A 23,314-nucleotide genomic window follows, 5' to 3' on the forward strand; every position below is an offset into this window, starting at 1 on the left:
TTTATGAAAAACTAAGTGTAAAAAGGTAGAAACAAGAAAGATTGCAAACATGCAATTTCATGTTGTTGTTTATTTCAATTTCAAAACTCAATACATTTTTGTTGATATATAGCCTTTAACCTGAACAAAATACTCATTATTGTATTCTATAATTAATATAAAATGTGTATCCTTTAATAGCAACTGATGGTAAATAATATTAAATAAAGCAGCAAACTTTGATAAATTTTATAAATTTATAATGCTAATAATTTATTTTACATTATATATTCCAGAAAAAAAAGAAAATATGTCTGCTCTAAAAAAATTAGAAAAAAAATCTTAAATAAAATGTACTTCATATTTACAATTTTTATTCATAGTTTTATTATGTAATTTTAACCAATAAAAACAAGTGTTCTTTTTTTAAATTTCTGTTATTATCTCTTGTTTATTAATATAAAAACAGAGATGCGTTATGTTTTATTTTGATGTAATATTAATAACTTTTTTTTTAAACTTGCTACTTCAAATGTAAAAGCTAATTTTGATGAAGTTATTTTTATTACAAAAATTGCCATAATTCACCTTTATTTGGTTAAATTTTTTGACTTTAATACTCAGTACAGTTTTAATGTTCAGTGAAAAAACAAATATAACTTTTTTTGTTAAATTTTCCAATAGATTTTCATCCAATTTATTATTCAAATTATTTCCATTAGATTAATATCCAATTTTCATCCTACATAATATATATAAAGAAAAATATTGATGTACGCCTTATCAGCCTTCTCAAAATTTAGGTTGAACAGTAACTTCTTCAGGGTTCAAAGATTTATATGGAACATGTAAGCTAGTTTGGCAAAACATCTGTAAAAATTTTCTTTTTCCAAAATTTTAAATATTAAACTGTTTATAATTAACAAGTTGGTATAAAGATGCAGTAACGAGCTTAGAACAACCTCTACCTCAGCTTAAAATTTATACTTTTCATATTATAAGTACTTTACCAGAAGTCTGGTGCAATTGCATATAAACTTTGTATTGAGTATGCTTTATAAAACACGGACATTATATTTGATGAGAAACACATTTAGAAATCTTGCAAAATTGCACACATGAAAATTCAAGTGAAATATTTCAAGAGTTTATACATACAAAACACATTTTATAATAGCTTTTTTTTTGATAATTCTCTTTTCTTTTTTTTATTACTCTTTTTTCATTAAAACGATTGATTTTAACCACTAAGTTTAGTTTTTTAAATCTTTTTTTCTTTCAATTACTGCAATACAAAAATGCCATAATCCACTTTTATTTGGTTAACTTATTTGACTTCAATGCTTTTTCTTGCTTTTAATGTCAGTGTTTATATGAAACTGTACAAAAATTACTGTTCTGTAGAGAAACATAAATATCACTTATTTTGTTAAATTTTCAAATATTTTATAACTTAATGCAGCCTGCCAAAATTTTTATAAATTTAAAAAAAGTTTTTAATGGTTTAACACGATGTTTTATTAAAGTTACGTAATAAAAAAATATATCAGCCTCCTCCAAACTATGGTTGAAACAAAGCATGAAAACAAAATCTCCTCAGAGCTCATATATTGACATGGAACATGTAAGCTAGTTTTGCAATTAGTAAAAATCTTCTATTTTAAAAAACTCTAATTTTCAACTCTTTATAATAAACATGTAAATCAGTTTATAAATAAAGTTCTTCACCAGTAGTCACATAAAACTTCACTTCAGTAGTCACATAAAACTGCATATAAACTTTGTATGCAAAAGTGCTTCACTATAAGTCTCGTACAACATAATTATATAAACTATGTATTTGAGAATGCTTTAAGGCCAAGAGCATATTTTAAGAGAAACACATTTGTAGATTTTTTCAAATTTACTTCAACACATTTTTTTTTCGTTTCTTAAAATTAACAATAGATAAAATCTTCATCACCAAGATAAACTTTATTGAAATTTTTACGAGTGAAAAATTCTCTTGTACAAATAGATTTTGATACATTTTAAATACTCTGAAGAGTACTAAAAAAAAATGAATTTCCTGTGTTAATAGTAACACATGACTTGAATTGATAAACTTAGTATATCATAACTTTGAAATTTATTTCAAAAATCTGTTTGTTTTGATTTTCATTATATTTTTCAACAAAATCGCACTTGCCTCTCTTTCAAAATCAGCGAATCAGATTGCTCATTTTTCTGCCTATTCTGACCCTGTATAGGGTTTCAAAATATGCATCCCGACCATGTAGTAAAGGGGGGTGGGCAAATTTTTCTTTTCGTTCGATCCAAACGATTAAAGGGGGCGATATACAGGATTGACAGGTTTACAGATTTACAGGTTTAACGATTTTTAGGCAGGCAAGCCCAAAAAAAAGAATTTAGACTACACAATTTTATGCCACTTTTAAACAGCATACCAAATTTACGTATAGCATACGTTTTTACAAAATATTATTATAAAAAAAAAAAATTAAGGGGGGCCATCGCTCCCATAGCCTGCCCCCTATGTATCCCCTAAATCCTCCTGCCTTTGGGCTAAAGGATTTAAAGGGATTTTCTTTTTGCTATTTTATTGAGAAGCCCATATCTTAGTTTTACTTTGAAACTTTTTTTATATATAAATATATAATAAATATATAAACCAACAAATGATTGTTTCGCCCAATATCAGGGCTCATCAGCATGTCTAGGAATATATTTATTCCAGACATGGACAATCAGAGAAAGAAAAATTTAGCACTGAAAAGACAAAGACAAAAATACAAATGGATTTATATACATCGTGTAATAAAAAGTTATATATATTCTTATATAACAAGATTAAAAAAAAAAAGACATACCAAGTTAAGCCTTAACAACAAGAAAGAAGATCATTTTTGATCAAATAAAAAGAAAGCTAATGGTTTTGACAACTACAGCAAAAAACTGATTTAAGTGGTACAAAAACTTATGAATGTTATTAGGTTGATTGAGAGAAAATTTATTGGAAATAATTTTTTTAATTTTTTATTTTATTGTCGCTAAATTAGAAAATGATATAAAGAGATGGTCAAAAAGTGATGGTTAACGTTTGCCAGAACTTTGACCACTAATCATATAGCTAATCCCAAACAAAAGTACGGGGTTACATTTAACCCGTCCTGTTAAGGACACCATTGAAGTCTTGGCCTTTCCAGGGGTTTCCATGCCTATTTGTTAGCTGTTATATGAAGAGAGGTGATAATAGACAAAAATTTATAAGGTTGTTGGTGTGTATTAGAATAAACAGTATAGACACTAATCATTGAAATCAAGTCGTCTATTTTTTATAGAAAATCTATTGATAACATTATCAATACAAGGAACAATTTCTTGATGGATATACATTAATGCCAAACCGTTAAGTCGATCTTCTGACAGCTGTTCTCGTATAGTCTTTTAACCGACGCATAACAGAAAAACTCCTCTCACACTCACATGAAGTAACAGGAAGTGTCCCAAGTATCCTTAAAGCTATCTTAATATTTTCAAATCCAGGAAATGATATTGATTTAAGAGTTAAAGATATATTGTCAGGAATAGTCCCAGAGAAACTTTCCCAGTATTTTTCCCAAAGAACTAGTTCCCCATTCAAGGCACTGATATTAGGGAAATCATCTATATAAAAATCACAGAATATTTCAAACTGCTTTCTCCAACACAATTGGGTTTTGGGTCTTTTAAGAAAAGAAATAATATTAAATGGAATAATTGATAACCCTTTATATGCAGCTACAGTTTCTGATTTAAATCTTGTAGATATAGATGTAGATACATGATCTATAAGAGGGATAGTAACAGCTCTTTTAAAGTATTCTGAAACAGACTCTGATGGAACATTAAAACGATTTTTTTGAATAGAACAGGTTCTTGGTTTCAAAACAAAAATTTCAGCTTTACTTGAAAGCAAACATGCTGCTTCATAGCAGTTATTATGAAAACTATCTATATCATTTCTGACGGAAATAAATGTATTTTTAAGAGCTGTAATAAGATGCAAACCGTCTAAGATATCAATAGTTTTTGATTGCAGCAACCGAGTAACAGGTAAAGTAAAATCAAAGACACGTGTTGTCACAACTAAAGTAAAGACAAATTGAAAAGTGCCAATGGAATTTAAAAAAGTAAAAGATTTGTTTTGTGTGTCTTTGTTAACAGAACTCTCAGGGGAAGCCATGATACATAAAGCATGGAAAATAGATAAATAATGCTCAAGAAAAGTGTTTAAACCATCTATACGCTCAATCCATCTAGTTCTACGGATATCTTTTAATTTTTTTTTATGCGTTTGAGGTTCACGCTCTAAAATGCTAGCTTCTAAAAACTTTTGTCTATTTTCTGAATAATTAAAAAAATAAGAAAGTTCGCGAACTTTATTAAAAACCTCTGAAACTAATTGGACATTACACGATTCACAAACTGATAAGTTTAGTCGATGGCTATGACAATGTGTATACGAAGCCTTTGAATTTATATTAAGAACCTGAGCAGAAAGACCATTTATATACCCAGAGACAGAACTGGCTCCATCATATCCCTGACCCCTACAGTTTTTTATATCTAGATTTAAGTTGCTTACACAATTTAAAAGAACATTAAGCAAATCTTTTCCTTTAACTCCTTCACTACAATGAATAAATTGAATAAAGTCTTCTCTGATATTGAAATCACTATCAACAAATCGTAAAACTAATGACATTTGCTCTTAAGTAGATGAGTCACAGGCTTTATCTGCAATTATTGAAAAAAAAACATTTTTGCGAACTTCAGATATAGATTCACTAATTTCTTCACCACAGCATTTAATAATTTCATTTTGTGAAGTCTTCGAAATGTAGGAGGCATTCTTTGAACAGTTATTAAGATGAGAGCCTAAAACATCATTTCCATTGCGTACAGCAAAATTTAAAAGTTTATTAAAACAACCAGTTCCACATTTCGAATATTCTCCAGCCTCTGGAAGATATTGTGAATCATCTCTGTGGCCTCTCAAAGGTGTATTGGTTTGACCGCAAAAAATTATAGCATCAACAATAGGACGAAGTATTTGGCGATTTTTATTATTTTTTCTTTTACATTAGTATCAATGATGACATTTATTGGTTGACTTATGCCTGAGGAATGACTCAAAAAAATATTAAAAACAGGCATAGTAAATGCATGTAAACCATTTTTAGTTGACTCGTGATTTGAAAATGATCTAATAGCATCAGACCATTTATACAAATGTGTTAACTTACGTGATCTTAGTTTGAATTTATTGCCAAATAATACACAAGACAAACAAAATGCACCATCAGTACTTTTAGAATATCTCAGCCAAGAAAACTCTTTCAACCAAAGATATCTAAACTGACGACCAGAATCTTTTGGGAAAATGTAATCTTCATTAGGAATAAACATATTTTTAATTAATAAAAAAATTTCATGGTCAGTTAAAAATTCAACCTTTTGTCTAAAGAAAGCAACGTCATTTTTTCTCAAAAGACTGGAGAGCATTTAGTACTTCTTTAGGTGGTAAAATAATGTTCGAAGGGCATTCAATATTATTATTATAAAAATTAGGTACTTTCCTGATGCTTGAAGATTTTGTAAAAAAAGATTTTGATAGAACACTGTCCTTAGATGTCTTTGAGTGAGAAGAAACATCTTTACTTAATGTTAATGATTGAGAAGATGTTGTCGATTGAGAAGAAGACATTGCTAATTGAGAAGAAAATCTATTTGATTTTAGAATACAAGATGTATTTTGTAAGACTGCACTAGTAGGTTCTAAGTCTGGGTTTGTTTTATGAAAGAATGTAAGGATAGAGTAGGGCTTTTTATTTGGATTTTTGGCTACTGTGCTGGGTACAATTGTAGCAACTTGATCAATGGTGGTCTGTTTTGTATCTAGAAATTTATTAGGTGACAAGACTGGCAGCAACTTTTTCGAAATTATTGTTTCTGATTTACGCTTTTTAGGAATAAAAATTAGTGGGACATAGTGATTATGCTGAAATGTACCAGACTGAAAATTCCCATCATAACAAAACAAAATGTAAAATGGAGAAAAACATTTAATGGGAGTACGTGGTGAGATTTCTTGGTTAAAAAATATTTTATACTTTTCAACACCGAAATCTGGGTAACAGGAAACAATATTACAAGAAAGAACTGATGATAAACCTAACAAACATAAAAAACCAGCCCATTTTTCTGTGCTCTCACAGTTTGCAATTGCTTCAGCTTTAATAATATTATTATTTTCGAAGCCAGAATCTAATGCAGAATGAGATACTGACATACACAACAAACTTTTGAGATTAATAAAATGAGAACTATAATCAGAAAATATTTTTGAAAATAAAGGATGCTTACAGTAATAATCAGCATGTATATAAATTTCAAGGGACGTTAAAACTCTTAACACATTCATCAGTGTATTGTCAGCAACAAAAAATAATGATGCAGAGCTGTACATACAACTACCAGATGCTTCAGACCTTAAGAAAAAAAATATATATTTACTTCATGTTTTTAAGAGCTAAACTTCTTTTATCAATAAATTTAAAATTGAGTAAAAAATCTTTGCTTTTTGAACAAATTTATAAATCAAATAAATAGTCAAGAATTCAGACAAACCAACTTATGATTTTGACATGTAGGAATATAATTTATACATCATGAACATATTATATACATACATGTCAAAATCACTTGACGGTGTTGACACTTATTAAATGTTGATTAGTCAACGAGTGTAATTTGTTATAGATTAGATTAATACGGTATTAACAATAAATATTTTTAAAAAAAAGTATTAAATTTTGTGTTAAAACATATTAACTAATTGTAATAAAATACAATAAGATAATTATTTTTGAAAAAAAAGTAAAGTGACTTACCTTAGAGCAATACAATGCATTTTATTGTCTTTTAAGTAAGAAGGGATACAAACTTCGGCACATATATTTCTTCTTATTGTGCCATCAATATATCGACTTAAAAGACCTTCGTTATTAACCCTTTTGTTATTGTTCTAAATAAATGTATCCAATAAAGTTTCATAAAATGTATTTAAATCGACAAGATTATCGGTTTTAAATCTTTTAAGTACATCATCAATCAAGTTGTAAGCCATGCTTAAACGTTAAAAATTTAAGGAAATACTTTGTTTATAGAACGGAGTTCTTTGAGTTCCTTAAGTTCTTTTGAGTTGTTTATCGATCTTTGCAACCAATCAAATTACTGCTGCAAATGCTGCAAAGGATAGTTTACACTAAACATGTTTTTTTTTTAAACGAATTAGATTGTTACTTTTGGCGTAAACCAATGAACTTATCCAATTTTCTCATATCCTGCAAAGTAGAGTTTACATTAGCAAGTTTTATAAAATAGTTTTCTCATATCCAGAATATCACACCAAAACATTCATAATGTTTTGGTGTGATATTCTTTTGCCTATAAATATGCAAAGATCTTACATTAGTGCCGAACAAGCAGTAAAAGTTTTAGAAGATATCAAAAGTTTTTGCAAATCTGAAGAAACTTTGTATTTAAAATATTTATTAACAAATCATGAATAAAGCAAATTCAAACCTTTTTAGTTAATGTAGTTTTATCAATATAGTTTTTTTAATGTTTTGTTAATTTAATCAATATAGCTTTATTTACATGATATAAATTTGTCATTTATTTGAATATAACTTATTATTTTAAGACAAAGCCGAAAATATTTTAACTCAAATAACCAGTAAAGAGTCTCTAGGCATATTTGTTATGTGATTAACAGCTTTTGGCTTGGCTTTCTAGTAGGCCAGTGAGTGATATATGGGCTATAAATATATATATATATATATATATATATATATATATATATATATATATATATATATATATATATATATATATATATATATATATATATATATATATATATATATTTGTGTGTGTGTGCGTGTGTGTGTGTGTGTGTGTGTGTGTGTGTGTGTGTGTGTGTGTGTGTGTGTGTGTGTGTGTGTGTGTGTGTGTCTATATATATATATATATATATATATATATATATATATATATATATATATATATATATATATATATATATATATATATATATATATATATATATATATATATATATATATATATATATATACACATATTTAGATTGAGTGCCCAGCCCATATAATCACTCAATGTATAACTTAGGTAAAAAAGAAATAAAAATGGTTTCGTAAAAAGATTATATAAAATAAAATAACTTACTTAATATCGATATTCAATATAAACCGCCTTTAAAATTTTAGAAGTCTAATTATGTATATTTTGAAGTAAAATGATACACAATAAAAATTCTACTACCACGATTTAAAATTTAATAATGAGGAGTGTTCATGATCGAGTTATTCGAATAATTTTTGAATGACATCATATTATTACCATATTTGGATGATCTGATCTCGGAACATGAACTGTATGCCTGCAAAGTAAAGTTTACATTAGCAAGTTTTATAAATAATTTTCTAATATCCTGCAAAGTATAGTTTACATAAGCAATTTTTATAAAACACTTTTTCAAACGTCCGCAAAGCATAGTTTTCACTATAAACTTTTTCTAATTATATTTTCTAACAAAAATATATAGATCGGGAATTAATATTAGGCGGGCGTTATACGTCATAATACTTATTTTTATTTTTTTACCCCGTCACTTGCAGCACTTGACGGGGTTTAAGTCCGCCCCTGGTATTGAATCAATTTTTTTCAATTTTTTTCAAACTGATGATTTTTTAATTGATGATAAATCAGATCCAGATCTAAATTATTTTAACGGAACTGGAGCTATAAAAAGTAATTGCAATTGCTTTTATACCAACGAAATAAAAGAATTTCTTGAACCTGATAATTTAAACGTTTTGCACTTAAACATGAGAAGCTTAAAAAAAAATTTTGAACATTTTTCTAATATAATTGAGGAAACTTTTGAAATTTTTAACGTAATTTGCTTAATCGAAACGTGGTGTGATGATGATGATGCTTGTTCTAATTTTAATTTGCAAGGTTTTACTTTGATATTATTAGCGCGAAAAACCAAAAAAAGCGGATGCGGTTTGCTAATTTACACAAAAAAAAATTTACAATTTTTTATCAGGCACGACATGAGTATTTCGACATTAATATAGAGGTTTTAATTATTGAAATCTTAACCAAAAGAACCAAAAACATTTACTTAGCTGTTGCTATCGGCCACCATCTGGCATAATTGAAAATTTTAGTACATTTCTATTTCACAATATAATAATATAAAAATGCAATCAAGAAAAAAAAAATCAACATATTAGGAGACTTTAATCTCGATTGCTTTAAATATTACGTCATAAACTAGTAAATCAAAAAAAATTCTTTTTTCAAATCCATGCTTTATGCAAGCAGAATTCTATTGGGCCTAGAAATTCTTTTTTTGTTATCTTTTGTAGAAAGAAAAATTACTGTTACGTTTTTAAATTTTTTTTTTAATAATTCAGTGTTCTGGGGAAATACAAATTAAATTTTTGTTAACTTAATTAACTTTTTTTGGTCAAATTTTTCCATTTCCTTGTATTGTCATCGAAAATGATTAAGTGTGCAAAATTTGAGCGAAATTGGTTGAGAAAAAAACTTTCAAAAATTGATTTCAAATTTTGTGGCACACAAACATATATATATAGAAAGTAACCTTATATAAAGCATGGAAAAAGTAGCGCGTTTTAAATTTTTGTTTTTTAACTTAATAACTTAAGACTTAAAAAACAATAGGTTTTGAATCGCTGCGCTTTAATGTCTTCGAAACAGCAAATAATTTGCAAATCAATGATTTTTGTGACGTAATACGCAATTCATATCAAATAAATAAAATGTATGGGGAAATACAAATTAAATTTTTGTTAACTTAATTAACTTTTTTTGGTCAAATTTTTCCATTTCCTTGTATTGTCATCGAAAATGATTAAGTGTGCAAAACTTGAGCAAAATTGGTTGAGAAAAAAGCTTTCAAAAATTGATTTCAAATTTTGTGGCACACAAACATATATATAGAAAGTAACCTTATATAAAGCATGGAAAAAAATTAAAATGTTTTATAATGTTTTATTTGAAATCGGATCCATTCCCTTAGTTAATAAACCAACTAGAATCACTTATTCAACAACATATCTTATAGAGTAAAAGCGGGTCAAACCGATCATACTATTTTTTCGATCACTGATCGAAAAATTTAAATAAAACCGGAACTGATAGAAATATTTAAAAAATAAAAACACCAGAAGAAAGAGAGTCATCTCCATTATTCAAATGTCAGGGTTAGGGTTAGGGTTAGGGTTAAATAAAATCCAAGTCATTTTTCAGTCATTTTATTTTAATAAAAGTTTAAAACAGAGTCGTAAAAATTTGCTTTTTACTATTATTTGCTATCGTAATAATTTGGGAACCATAATTCGTTTAAAAATAATTTTACCACTATCTTGTAGAAAATTTAATTTTAATACCGATTACATAATTATTTTTCGTTTTATAGTTAAAAATTAGACAAAAAAGTAAGAAAAATTAATATTAAATTTTTTCTGATAAAACCGATCATTCACATATTTACTTTAAATTCCTTTATTAAGTAGTATGTGAATTTTTAAATTACCTAATTTAAAAATTCACCTTGGCGAATTAAATTATTGGATTTTCTCATGTGTTAGTTCCGGGTTCTTTCTATATAAAGTTATTTTACAAAAATGACTCAATGATATTTATTAACTATTCACCTTCAAGATGACAACAAATAAAAAGTCATACAATGAAAAAGATATAGAAGCTGCGTTAAATGATATTAAAGAAAAAATACTTCAATCAAAAAAGCTGCATTCAAATGTGGCATTCCATTCTCAACTCTAATAGGTCGTGGGATAACCTAATAAGAGCTTGTTGATGGGACTGCCCCCATACTTGGCACGCATATATTAGATGTGAGCCGAAAATAGCATGGTATATGTTCAAAAGTGTCTCAAGATTAACATAATGGCGAACTTTGGCCAACGTACCATTAGATCTACTTAAATTCATTGCTAAGTCTTCTCAGTGAGATAAAAAGGAAAGATTTGAATCAATTTTTATACCAAGATATTTAATTAAGTTAACAGGTTCAATTTTTTTGCCACTTAATCTAAAGTTCATATGTTTATAGATTTTTGTTTTATTTTATTTAAAGATAATAAGTTCAGTTTTATGAGAGTTTAGAAAAAGTTTGTTGGAGCGAAGTCACTGAACTAGATTGGCAAGGTTAATGTGTTTGTTAATTTTTTTTAAGGATTTATTAATTGGCATTAGGTTAGTGTCATCAACAAAGTGGTAAACAGTAGCAAACTTAATGGACGTATGAAGATCATTAATATAAAGAAGGAAAAACAGTGGTCCCAATACTGAACCCTGTGGAACACCATTAGAACATTTTACAAGGGTAGATTTTGAGTCATTAATAGAAACAAATTGTGTTCTATTGTTTAAATATGTAGTAAACCATTTAAGGGGTAAGCCTCTGATCCCATAATATTCTAATTTTTTTAACAAAATTAAATGATCTACTGTATCAAACAATTTCTGTAAATCGACAAATACACAGCATGCAAAATATTTATCATCGATTGCTTTTCTAATCAGTTCAGTCATTTCAATGAGAGCATGAGTTGCGGAGTGATTGGCACGAAATCCGTACTGATGGGTGTAAAAACATTTAGGTTTTTCAAGAAAAGCATAGAGCCTAATATGCATTGCCTTCTCAAATAGTTTACCTATATTAGAAAGCAAGGAGATGGGTCGATAATTTGTGAAATCTAGTAAAGAGCCTTTTTTAAATATTGGAATAACTTTGGCAACTTTAAAAATATCTGGGAAAATACCACTTTTAAATGAGTTATTTATAACAGTACAGAGAGGCTTTGAAATAATGTGTGGGGCTAGTTTAAGGAGGAATGTAGGTACGCTATTAGGACCAAGACTTTTTTCAGTTTTGAGCGTGTTTGTAATGTGACCAGATATTTCATTTTCAGTTACAGGATTAATAAAAAACGATTTAGCATTTGGAATGTTAAGAAAGTCACTAAATATGCAACTGGTGTGAAGATCCTAAATAAATGTATTTGTTTTAATAGTGGCAATGAGTACATTATTATACCGTTTACAAATAATATATTCAAGGGTTGACTCACAATGACTGTTTAATGAGTCAAACATTTTAATGTAATTATAATTTTGTCTTTATGTCATAGTAGATTTTATGTTGGAAATATTTAAATATAAATTATATTTAAATAATTACAACATAAAATCTACTATAAAAAATACTGGTTCTTTAACACTAATATAATGCCGCAGTAAATATTTCAAGCATTTTATGGAAATACTTAAAATATCTACTGTATAATGTCTTTTTTTTTCAACATCTATTTTTTTATTGTATCATCAAAATTAGGTAAATTTGAATAACCATAATTTGATAGCATTGTTTAATAATTACAATACAAATCTTTACTTTGTGAATATATATATATATATATATATATATATATATATATATATATATATATATATATATATATATATATATATATATATATATATATATATTTATATGATTAGGTTTAAGTTTTGCAGTGTGCGACAAGTTATGATGTCCTGAAAGAAAAGTTTGTTTATGAAATAAAAATAAAAAAAACAATCAATAAATTTTACACAAACTTATTTCAACCCAGTCGGTGGCTTGAATAGACAACAACTACCTCCAGTTTATGTAAATATAAAATACAAAACTATGTTTATAGATATTTTCATATCTTCTGTTTATTTAGTTTTTTATGGTTTTTTTATTTTTTTTTTAAGAAAATAATTATCCAAAGTTCTTATAATACATCCACTTCATACAGCTTCTGAATACTCAAGATTACTCAGTTTTGATACAGATTTTTGTTCTTAGTCAATGGTAATACCTTATTTATTGCAACAGTTTAAATTGTTTAGTAATTTTTTATCTATAAAATATTTTGATATTTTAGGCACAACGTAACCAGGTTACTGCTGTTAAATCAGCTTTAAAGTCCCCGCCACCGCTAAAAACAAATTACGTCAATGTTATCCAAATAATTTTTTAACTAATGCATCAAGTTTCTACACATTTTTAGAGTACAAAAAAAACAAATATCCAAACATCATCAAGTGTATGTAATGTAATTTTATAAACAAATAATTCTGCTATAATTTTTCAAATGATAAGTTTTTGAAACAGCTTTTTATTGTTTTAGTGTTTCTCTTCAATAACTGCAAGTTATTAAATTAATGTTTGTTTTCTTTTCTTTTTTTATTTTTTCTACGAAATTAAAAAGACATTAACATAATTTTGATAATGTTAAAATGTCTTTTTAATTTCGTATAGGTTTCAAGCGTTCCACAGAAAGATAATCAAATATATGCCGCAAAATATTTATTTTTCATGCAAAAGTATTATCTTGTGATATATATATATATATATATATATATATATATATATATATATATATATATATATATATATATATATATATATATATATATATACAGGGTGCGTAAAAAGTTCCTGCACTCAGTATTTACAACGTAAAAACACGTAGAACGATCATAATGTGCCAAAAGTTTAAACATTTATTCTTAATAACATACTAAACAACAAAAACAAGTCAGATCTAAAAATGTCCTCCTTTCGCCTTGATACACACCCTGAGGCGCTTGGGGAATGCTTCAACCGCATTGTCAAGAGTAGCCCATTCTTTTTCGAGTGCTTGCCGAAGAGAGTTCACATTTGGATGACAAACAGCTCCAACCTGGCCTTCATATTTCCCTAAATGGAATAGTCGAGGGGATTAAGATCCGGGCTGTTTGTAGGCCACTCTTCTCGTGTGATGAAACCCGGAAAATTGGCTTTGCACCAATCCTGGACGACCGTTGCTTTGTGGGCTGGGGCGGAATCCTGTTGAAACGTCCAAAACCGCTGTCCGAAGTGTGAATTGGTCCGAGTTAATACCTCTGTTTTCAAAATATTATCCAGGTAGTTTTGAGCTCTGATTTTCACTCCTTGATCGACAAAAACCAATGACATCTTGCCGTCTCCTGTAATTGCTCCTAAAACCATCACAGCTTGGGGGTGAGCTGTCTTTGAAGCAATTCGACCTTTCTGGTTTGCTTCTTGAATGTTTCCAGCAATTATCCAGTCATTCTAATGGTTCACGAACTGCTCAATAGTGAAGAGACACTCGTCCGTGAAAAGAATCGTCGAGGCGTTCGCCGGCTTCTTGAATCGTTTGAGAAGCTCCTTGCAACGGGTCAAACGAATGGCTTTCATCCGATTAGTAAGTCCGTGAGCTTTTTGAATTTTGAACGGGTATTTTCCAAGCTTTTTGTGGACGATTTGCCGAACTGAACCTTCCAAAATCCCTTCATCCTTGGCCATTTGTCTCATCGATCGTTTTGGGTTGTACCGAATCTTGTCGCGGATTTTTTTGACGATTTTACCCGAAGTTGCGGTTTTTGGTCTTCCAGAACGTTGACGATCATCAATGGAACCAGTTTCTTCAAGTCGTTTCAAGCAATCGTAAACCGTACGCCGTGGAACATTCAGAAGACGAGCGATCTCCGATGCTTTCTTTTTCTCTTTAACTAGCCTCTCGATTGCCGGCCGCAAATCTCTTGATTTCGTCATGGAACCTAAAAACTTCAATATTAAAACATATTCAAAGATTAGAGAAGAACATAAATAATGCAGAAAAATAAACGGTATGCTTTAAATTAAAGGAAATAACGTCGTTGCCAGAGGAGTGCGGGAACTTTTTACGCATTCTGTATATATATATATATATATATATATATATATATATATATATATATATATATATATATATATATATATATATATATATATATATATATATATATATATACACGTATATATATATATATATATATATATATATATATATATATATATATATATAATATATATATATATATATATATATATATATATATATATATATATATATATATATATATATATATATATATATATATATATATTGCCGTTATTATTGTAAAATGTTGTAAATTTAGTGAGTCCCAGCTATTCCGCTGATTCAAGTTTATTACAGATGCATGATAGTATGCTTGGTATTTGCAATCGTCTAAATAGTGAACCATTTAATGCTCAAGGTTTAATTATTTTATATTGCTAAGGCTCAGTATTTATTTTTTACAATGTTTTTTTATTGAAAATAGTATTATTATTTGTTTTTAAGGAACATTAGGAATAGGTCATTTTCTTTCATAAGAGGTCACTTTCTTATGAATGCGTACATTTTTTGTGAACTAAATTCTATTCAATATAAGTTGACAAGCCTTGAACAAAGACAGGGAAGGTTGGAAGAACGCTTTTGTAATGATCCTGTTGATCAAAATATCAGCCAGATCCAGTTCCTAATTTTTAATTCTGTACTGCAATATTCTGAAGTTGAAAAGCACTTAAAGAATATGGCATGTTTTCATTAATTTTTGAATATGCCATAAACTGTTGATTAGAAATGTAACAATAATTATATAAAACATTTCTAATCTTTTTTAGCTGTCATGGATGATGCTTGAAGGAGGGTCGACTGCCCATGACCATATTTCAAGAGTGGTCAATAAGTTGCTGACACATGAGATACAAAAAAAGATCAACAGGCCCGGAACACATGGCAAACTTAAGTTTCTTGATCACCTGGAAAATCTTCTTAAAAGTGAGTGAAATTTAGAGCTACTTCGAATAATTTTGATATAAAAAATATATTGATATTAAATTATAAATAGCAGTCTTGTGAGTAACCCATTTGACTTACAATCACTGTTTGAAACAATAAAATGAAATAAATAAAACAAAAGTTGTTAATCTATTGTTATTAACAATTTACTTAAATTTATACGCATATTTATATTGTCGATGTGATTATATGTAACAGTCTCTTAGATAAATAGTAATTATTTAGTGAATATTTTAGTATGATGTATTTATAGCTGTTCACTTTTTTCGAGGCATCACGAAAAAAGAAATTGAGTTAAAAGTTGCACGATTTTTCAATATCGCCAGAGATTGCTCTAGTGGGCGGCTGCGGCGATGTAAGAAAACAGCAGTTTCGATTGACACGTAAGATACAGATAGTGACGAGGGAAGTGAAGAGGACAACGAAAATGATAACGCTCCTCAATAAAAGAAGCGAAAGGCTTCTTTAAATAAATATAATATCTTGTATTTTGAATAGCATTACTATGTAAATAATATGTAATATATAACAGTTTATGTAATATGAATCGTAATATTAAATAAACTTAAAAAGTATTTTTTATATTTTATATAAAAAAAAGAATTTAAAAAAAAGAACGACGCTCATCTTTCGAGTGGTAACGCATGGTTGTTTTTTTGGTCTTTTTAGGGCTAGCCTTTAAGGGACCCTTAAATTCCGCGCGTACATTTTCGTCAGGGCCCCTTAGGGGCCCCTTAAGTTTTTTTAAGGCGGGATATCATCCTTTCCATTTTCTCAAAAGTTTTAAAAAGAATTTTTTTTAATAGAATATATAATCACCTATTAAGTAATAATCTCATATATATCAACCAATATGGTTTTAAAAAAAATAATTCTACGGAACATGCTATTATCCAGTTTTCAAGAAGTTTAACTGAATCATTTGAAAATTCCCAATATACTTTGGGAGTTTTCATAAATTTAGCAAAGGCTTTTGATACCATAGATCATGAAATTCTTATAAAAAATTTATAGTATTATGGAATAACTGGTAATGTTTTAATTTGGATTACAAACTATCTAAGTAATCGCTAGCAATTTGTCTACGTTGATTTAAATTGGCATAGAAATTTGCTTGATATAACATGTGGAGTACCCCAAGGATCAATATTAGGACTCTTACTATTTCTTATTTACATCAATGATCTCTATAAAGCCTCAAACTTAATGACCATTATGTTCGCAGATGACACTAATCTGTTTTTATCTCACAATAACATAAACTATCTATTTAAAAATATGAACAACGAACTAATTAAAATATCTGATTGGTTCAAGACAAATAAATTATCTCTCAATACTAATAAAACCAAATGGATTTTCTTCCACCCTCATTTTAAAAAACACTTACTGCCAAATGACATGCCTTTTTTTTATTGACAATACTCTAATAAAACAAGTAAGCTTTACCAAATTTTTGAGCGTTTATATTGATGAAAATCTCTCATGGAAAAAACACATAGAAAATTTGGGCAATAAAACATTCAAAAGTATTAGAGTATTCTATAAAACAAGAAATATCCTAAATAAGCACATCATAACTCGACTGTATCATTCATTTATCAATTGCCACCTAAACTATGCAAATGTTGCGTGAGGTACAAATAAAAGTAAACTTGAAATTCTATATTGTCAACAAAAAAATGTTGCATGCCTTATTAATTTTAGGAACCGTTTTACTCATGCCAAGCCTCTCCTAATTGTTATGAATGTTTTTAATATATATGAGCTAAATATTTTCATTGTTCTTTGTTTTATGTACAAATGTAAAAACAGTTTATCTCCTGAACCCTTTCAAAATTTATTTACTTTGAAAAAAAAGAACAAATATATCTTAAGAAATGATAAAGCTATTTATTCGACAACCTTCTTACCATACAAATTTTGGAAAGTTTTGCATCTCGTTTCGTGGAGCTTTTCTGTGGAATAAAATAATTTTGATATTTTTAAGAAATGTAGTTATCCCTCCTATAAACTAAAACTAAAAAATATTATATTTTCAATTGATGAAATATCTATGTTTTTTTAAAATTTTGTTTTCTTATTTTGTGTTTTCCAAAAAAAAATTTATTTTTAAAGTTATTATATATTGTACATATACTGTGTTCTTATGTACTAATTCTATAAATTTTTTCGTGAATAATGTTATATATAGTTTAGTGAAATACACTTTGTAAAATATATTGAGTATGGGTGTGTATATTTATGTTTATATGTGTATGTGTGTATGCCTCTGCGTGTGAGTATACGTGTATATGTATATATGTGTGTATGTGTGTGCGTATGTATGTCTATGTGTATATGTACGTGTGTATATGTATGTATGTGTACATATGAGTGTATGTATGTATGCGTGTGTGCATGTATGTATTTATGTATGTATGTGTGTATATATGTAATATGTATCTATGTGTTTTATTTGTATATGTCTATGTGTTTACTTGTGTTCATACAAATGTTCTATATTCACATATGATGTTATGTAATACGTATGATACACGTAAGTGACTAGTATGACCTTCAAAACTAACCTACTTGCCTAAAACGGCTGAAATTGTTCAAAGCTGCTGCACGTGGGTCAAAGAAGAACTTTTACAAATCACCAAGTGGAAAATATTTATCATATGACAATAAAAATCTTTTAATTAAAAATTCAACAAATCGTGTTATACTAAACAATATTCGACAAAGAAAACCATGACATACATAAAAAAAAAAAAAAAAAAAAAAAGATAGACTTTATCTATGCAATAATGTATTTGCAAAGATGTTTTACAACGGTTGAAGAAAATAATAATTTTGAAAAAAAAACGAAAGTTCGTTAAGAAAATTGTGCTACACTGAAAAGAAGATAAAATTAAAAAATTAAAAAATTCCAAAGAATGATGATCCTTGTAAAGCCTACCATGTTTCAAGTTAATTTAAGGAAAACTTCAAACGCTATATTAATTACCAATAAATTATGCGATAGTCACATTGTATAAGTTTACATTAACTTTTATTGACGCGTTAAACTTTAGCGGTTCTCATGACAAGACCTCTAAGTCTTCTTAGAGTTTCCGCGTTCTTTAGTTTTATTTAATTTCTATTTTAAAATAATCTTTAATTGTAAACTTTTCAATTTTATATATTTGTATAAAAATTTTCATGTAATGAAGGACAAAAAAAAGTTTAGTTTAAACTGTTAAAAAAAAGTTTTTAATAAATGTTATAAACTCATCACTTTCACTATAATGCACAGTGGGCCAGAATGCACTTTTACTGGACAAAATTCATAACTAATTTAATATTAGAGCTATATTCACTAAAATTAGTATGAGTACTAATATGATGTCTGCGCTTTTTATGAAGGTAATATTTTTTTATTTCGTTGCTATGGATACCTTTATTTTGCTTAGCAACAACCTACTTTTGTTATCTGCAGATATTTTATAAGTGCTATATTCACTAAATTTGGCATGAGTTCCAATATGAGATCACAATTCTTACTCTTTGGCATGAGTACCAATATGAGATCACCAATATGAGATCACACTTCTTACAAAAGTGATAATTTTTTAAATTTAGTTGTTATGGATACTTATATTGCTTAGTTACCGGATACTTTCCTTAGTTACAAAGTGGTAAATTGATATTTGGATATCTTATCGGATTTTTGACCCACCTATATTGAATAAAAATTGAGTATTTAGGTAAATAATGTTTTAGGAATAATAAAAGCAAAAAATAGTGCAAGAAAACGTTATCAACTTTAAATTACATCAAAAAGTTATAAAACAATAATATCGTTTGAAGATTGTTTAAGTAATTGTAAAACATCTGAAGGAAATGCTTTATGATTTGTTTGGTGTGATGTTGATTTACGCAATGATGAAATAACAGGATCACTGGAAACTAGGAGTCTATTGATAAGATCAGTATTTGTTGCTTTTCTGGATGTTTTTCGGCTGAAATTTTCGCGATAAGATTTAAAGTCTTTATTTCTAGCCTCTTGAGCTTCCTCTGACATAAGTCCAATGGGTAATGTAAGGCTTTTAATTATGTCATGTCCATGTATCAATACTTTGTGAACTGATTGAGCCATGTAATACCATGGATAAAGGGACACATATAGTCTAAAAGTGTCAAAACAATAATCCTTGAACTTTAAGCAGTCTATTTCATATCCTGAAGAGAGCGTTACCAAGATAATGTAAAATCTGAATATAAGGTTTTGGTCAATACCCAGAATTTCAGCTGTTTGTTCATATGCTGCAAAAGCACGCCTTGAGGTATTGCCATCATTACTTGTTTCAGAACCACCACTTTTAGGCAAATCAACAACAAGTCCCATTTTGTTCATAAAATCAGTCTGAATCTTTTGTTTAGCTACAGATGCCTTTTCTTTGTGTTCTTTAGATCTTGCTTGCCACTTTCTTGTTTCTTTTTTATATGCAATGTGCATATAAAAAAGAAAATTATGAATGTCTAAGTTTAACAAAACCATATCTAAATAATTATTGTAACAAGTATTTTGTATTTAAAAGTAAAATGTTATAATATATATGCCGCCTGGACTACTAATACTTGTTAGTAATTAAGTTACTACAAGTGTTAGTAATTAAAATTAAAAGTAATTTAATTACTGTCAGTGTTAGTAATTAAATTACTAACAACTACCGAAAATATGTTGTTGCTATGTTATGCAAAGTAAGGTATCCATAGTAACCAAAAAAAGTTAACCTCATAAGAATTCTGAATCTCATTTTAATACATACCCCCAATATTGTGTATTTAGCGCAAGTAAAATACTGTTAAAACAACGTTAATGTAAAAATGAGTTGTTGCTATGCAAAATTTAGTACCATAGCAACCAAGTTAAAACATACTTAAAATCTGAACGGGGATTTAAGGGGACGAGCAATCAATTAAAACTCGATTGAAGCATCATATAGCTCAAATAAATATAAGACAACACATGGCAAATTGTGGTAATTATTAGTTATTGTGCGGCAAAAAATAAGTTTCTTAAGAAATTTTTTTTTTTATTCTGTGATTTTCAAAGTATAACTGAGATAACATGCTATAACAAATTTATTTCACACATTGGTTTTTCTTATCTCTAAATACTCTAGAATAACATGTATTAATTTTTTGTTTTAAAAACGTAGATGTAATTGAAATATAACACAACGTTGATGTCACCGTTAATTACTTATTTATAATTTTTTTATTTTTTTATTTTATCTCAATATTCAAATGCTTAAAGTCCTGGTAACTAAGGGATTTAATATAAATAAATTATCAATAGATTTCTCCTAATATATGTAGATACTAAAATTAAATAGGTTTTCAAGATTAGACAACTAAAATTTTTCCCATTTTGTCCACCTACTGGCCCATTGTGTAATGGCATAAAAGGGAAGTCAACATTAAAAGGGTTTATTGTTAACAGTCTCCGATTACCGCAATACTTTTGAAAAGCTTTATACAAACATGATTATATAAATGTATGGAGTTCGCTCCATTTCGTTGCATAAAGTTAAATTCTCAAACAAAAACGAAAAGCCTGCTACGGGCCTGATTTTAAATATGTGATTGGAATCTGGTTGTTTAAATAATGTGATTTGCACTTTTGTTAACTTTTTTACTTTAAATTTTAAAAACTCAAAGTTAAAAAAAAAGTAACAAAAATTTACAGAAAAAAAACAAACTTGATGTTATTTCATCTGTATGATAAAATAACATCAAGGCACTTTTCTTCACAATCGACCATATAGTTTTAAACTTGAAAGTGTTTTTTTTTTTTTAACCATCCTACTAAATACGCTATATTAAATAAATTAAAATAAGCTGTTGTTGTGGTTATAAAAAAGTTATAAACTCTTTTTAAGTTAATTACTTTTACATTTTTACTTTTATAACTTTAATTTTTTTTATAATTAATCTTGATATTATTTACATCAGTTATTTAAAAGTCGTTTTTAAAAGACTGTCTGGATTAATGTTCTTGCTTTGGAAATGGCTTTGCATTTTGCAATTTTATTATAAGTTTTGTATTTTGGCTTCCTTTATTCAATGTGGTTGTTAAAGTTATTTCTGGAAATAACTTTAACAAAAAACACATACGATTACCCTCTCCAATGAGAGACCTCTTCGGGACGGCTGTGACAACAACCACGCTGATTAAGAGAAGCGAAAAGCAGCAGCATAACTACAAATATGCCCGGCTTCTTTACGGTAAATTTTTATCATGGCCACAACTTATTTCGTCCCGAAAAAAATTATTACTAAAGCAAATAAATCAAAAATATATTTTCAAAGCTTTTTTGCAAAATCTCTTTCTTTCTAAAAAGTTATAAACCCCAACTTTAAAGAAAAACAAAATATTAGAGAAAAAAAAAATAAGCATACGACCCCTTTGCCCAGGAAACAAATTTAACATGCATGTTTATCCTGACGGGACTACACAAATGCTGTCAAGATAAAGTAAAATCAAAGTAAAGTCTGAAAGATGAAGTAATATAAAAAAAAAAAAAGATTCAAAAAAGTGAAATTCTCCAGTTAGCTCTGAAAACAATTTCAACAGGTACTTTTATTATGTTTACACAAATGCTGGAAGTTTCAGAGCTTTAGCTAGTCTTGAAGGTAGTGAAAGATCAATCGCAAGATTCCGGGACAACTGATAGCCGACAAACAACTTGCGAAGTCAAACTAACGTTTAAAAAAAATTTAAAGTTCATTCTAAAGCACTATTTTAATTGAATAAGATTTTATTTTTCTAACCATCCTTGTTTGGGTTGGACACCAACGCAACAAATAGTAGGTTATTAAAGTGCCCACAATCTATAGTAGAAGATTGAACAGCTTTCCTTACCGTCTTTTTTCAAATAGATTATCTTAATCTTAATATATATAAAGGGCAATGTGTGTGTGTTTGTTTGTTTGTTCTCTATAGAAATCCAAACCGCCGGACCGATCTCGATGAAATTTGGCATGGGGGTAGTCCTCGAAGGGGAGAAGGTTCTTAGCTGGGTTTTGACCCCGTACCCCGACCCCCGGGGTCAGGAGGGACCATTTTTTGGGCCCTTTTTTGGGCCCATTTTTGTGTACAGATATCAGGTAAGCCAGTTTAAATATTGGCCCGGGCAACGCCGGGTAACTCCAGCTATATATATAAAGGGCAATGTGTGTTTGTGTGTGTGTTTGTTTGTTCTCTATAGAAATCCAAACCGCCGGACCGATCTCGATGAAATTTGGCATGAGGGTAGTCCTCGAAGGGGAGAAGGTTCTTAGCTGGGTTTTGACCCCGTACCCCGACCCCCGGGGTCAGGGGGGCCCAAAAATGGGATCCAGTGTGGCTCTGCAGCCTCAGCCGTGCAATTTGGCAAAACCTAAAAGCTTCCTACCTGTGGAGGAGTGTCAGAACACTTCATTTGAAAACAAAC

General features: G+C 28.5%; 1 protein-coding gene across 2 annotated transcripts; it reads right to left on the minus strand.

The window, feature by feature from the left end:
* Positions 1-3,002: 3,002 nt before the first annotated feature.
* LOC136091436 (52 kDa repressor of the inhibitor of the protein kinase-like) lies at positions 3,003-8,395 on the minus strand. Of its 2 annotated transcripts, none has more exons than XM_065819020.1 (3): positions 8,272-8,395; positions 6,915-7,367; positions 3,003-6,512 (listed from the first exon to the last, which is right to left on the minus strand). In XM_065819020.1, the coding sequence occupies exon 3, from the start codon at positions 4,724-4,726 to the stop codon at positions 3,389-3,391; it is 1,338 nt and encodes a 445-aa protein (XP_065675092.1). In that variant the 5' UTR covers positions 4,727-6,512; positions 6,915-7,367; positions 8,272-8,395; the 3' UTR covers positions 3,003-3,388. The 2 variants fall into 2 exon arrangements, with proteins under 2 accessions (XP_065675092.1, XP_065675093.1); XM_065819021.1 differs by having other exon boundaries at positions 5,395-6,512.
* Positions 8,396-23,314: the final 14,919 nt, after the last annotated feature.

This window comes from Hydra vulgaris, chromosome 15 (assembly GCF_038396675.1).
Source record: "Hydra vulgaris chromosome 15, alternate assembly HydraT2T_AEP".
NCBI lineage: Eukaryota > Metazoa > Cnidaria > Hydrozoa > Anthoathecata > Hydridae > Hydra > Hydra vulgaris.

What these genes read in the sequence shown, in the direction of transcription:
- LOC136091436 (XM_065819020.1), bottom strand. Translation starts at nt 4,726, where the DNA reads ATGTCATTAGTTTTACGATTTGTTGATAGTGATTTCAATATCAGAGAA.